We start from the raw sequence: 1,973 nt of genomic DNA on the forward strand, positions 1-1,973 counted from the left end.
CGTAATGACGCACTGATGTGCAAGGTCTTTCCCTTAAGCCTCGGACCTACCGCTTTGAGATGGTTGAATGGGTTACGGAAAGGCTCCGTCCATAACTTTGCTAAGCTGATACAGGAGTTTGGAACATGGTTTGTGACATGTAACCGAGTACCACAACCGGTAGACGCATTGCTATCCACGAAAATGAGGGTAGGGGAAACCCTTTGTAGCTATGCTAGTCGATACTAGGAACCTTGCAACGAGATTGGTGGAGGGAACAAGAAGATCGCCACAAGTACTTTTAGAATAGGGCTACCCAAGGACTTCGGACTAGGGGAATCATTGACAAAGAAGCCTCCCGAGGACATGAGGCAACTGATGAGGCGCATTAAAGAATATAAACGGCTGGAAGATGACTAGTTGCAAAGTAAAGGTAAGGCGCCCATGATAAATCATCCTCGGCAGAGTGGTTTTCCCTCAAGGGCCCGGGGGAATTTAAGGATTCAGGAGCCGAAAGCACAGGTAGGGGAGGTAAATGTAACATTTAAGTCAGTGCATAGGATTATGGACAAGATTAAGCACGAGCCATTCTTTAGGTGGCCGAACAAGATGGGAGGTGACTTGTCTAGAAGGAATCAGAACTTGTACTGCACTTACCACAAAGATAAGGGCCACACTACAGAGCAATGCCGAGTGTTGAGGGATCATCTTGGGCAGATGGCCAAGGCCGGATATTTGAAAGAGTTTGTAATAGACACAAGGGACCGAGGGACGGGGCAAGGTGCTCCACAAAAAGGGAACCCCCTCCCACCCCCTTTTAGGATAATTGAGGTTATCCATGCTGCCCCAAGAAGCCTTATTATAGCAGGAAAGAAGGGGGTGTTGACTGTTGCTCCAGTGGAAGGTAGCTCGGATATATGGCCATTCAAGAACAATATAAAGCTAGCCCAGGAACCTATTGCTTTCGGTAATGACGATTTGGAGGGAATGGTTCAACCGCATGACAACACGTTAATAGTCATGGCCTAGATAAGCAACTTCTTAGTGAAGAGGGTGATGATAGACTAAGGGAGCAGAGCCGATGTGATGTATTCGGACCTGTTTAGGGGATTCGGGTTAAGGAATCAGGACCTTTCGAAGAACATTACACCTTTGGTCGGGTTTAACGAAAAAGTCGTAGTTCTTGAGGGGCTAATTTCCCTGCCTGTAAACATGGAAGGCAAGGAAGTGGTGGTAACGTTTACAATGGTCGCTTCGTTCTCCCCATACACGACAATTCTGGGAAGGCCATGGATCCACGCAATGGGCGCTATTCCGTTCACCCTGCACTTAAAAGTCAAATTCCTAACTGATGAAGGTATTGCTGTAGTACGGGGAAGCCAACAGACGGCTAGACAATGCTTAGTTGCAATAGTTGATTGGAAGAAAAGACAAACTGACCGGGAAGAGTAGGCCGAGCAAAAGGATCCATCACAAAGGCTGCCTTTATAGCAATTACAAGATTCACAGGAAGAAACGGGGGCTAGGTGCACCGAGGAAATAATAAAAGTAAGAATATTGCCAGATAAAGGTAGATACTTCTAAGTAGGGGAAAGCCTGAAGGGTCTGGACAAGGTAGAGATGTTGTTATTCCTCATACAAAATGTGGACGTGTTTGCATGGAGTCCATATGAGGTGCCCAGAGTAGATCCTGAGATCATCGTTCATAGACTTAACGTAGACTCCTTATTCCCTCCTAAGAAGCATAAGCCGAGGAGATCAGCCAGGGAGCATGTTAAGGCAGTAAAGGTGGAATTTCAAAGGCTGAAGAAGCTGGGGCAGTAAGGAAAATCTGCTTCCTGGAATGGCTGGCAAATACTATGGTGGTGAAGAAGAAGAGCGGCAAGTGGAGGGTGTGCTAGATTTCACAGATCTGAACTGGGCATGTCTGAAAGACTCGTTTCCCATACCGAAGATTGACCAATTGGTAGACGCCACATATGGACACCCGAGGA

The 1,973-nt window shown here is 46.9% G+C and overlaps 1 protein-coding gene across 1 annotated transcript; it reads left to right on the top strand.

Moving 5' to 3' along the window:
* The first annotated feature begins 543 nt into the window (after positions 1–543).
* LOC111985195 (uncharacterized) lies at positions 544–1,008 on the top strand. The gene has a single exon (XM_024016846.1). The coding sequence runs from the start codon at positions 544–546 to the stop codon at positions 1,006–1,008; it is 465 nt and encodes a 154-aa protein (XP_023872614.1).
* Positions 1,009–1,973: the final 965 nt, after the last annotated feature.

Source organism: Quercus suber, unplaced genomic scaffold (genome assembly GCF_002906115.3).
Source record: "Quercus suber isolate HL8 unplaced genomic scaffold, Cork oak 2.0 scaffold_423, whole genome shotgun sequence".
In the NCBI taxonomy this organism is placed as follows: domain Eukaryota; kingdom Viridiplantae; phylum Streptophyta; class Magnoliopsida; order Fagales; family Fagaceae; genus Quercus; species Quercus suber.

What these genes read in the sequence shown, in the direction of transcription:
- LOC111985195 (XM_024016846.1), top strand. Translation starts at nt 544, where the DNA reads ATGGACAAGATTAAGCACGAGCCATTCTTTAGGTGGCCGAACAAGATG.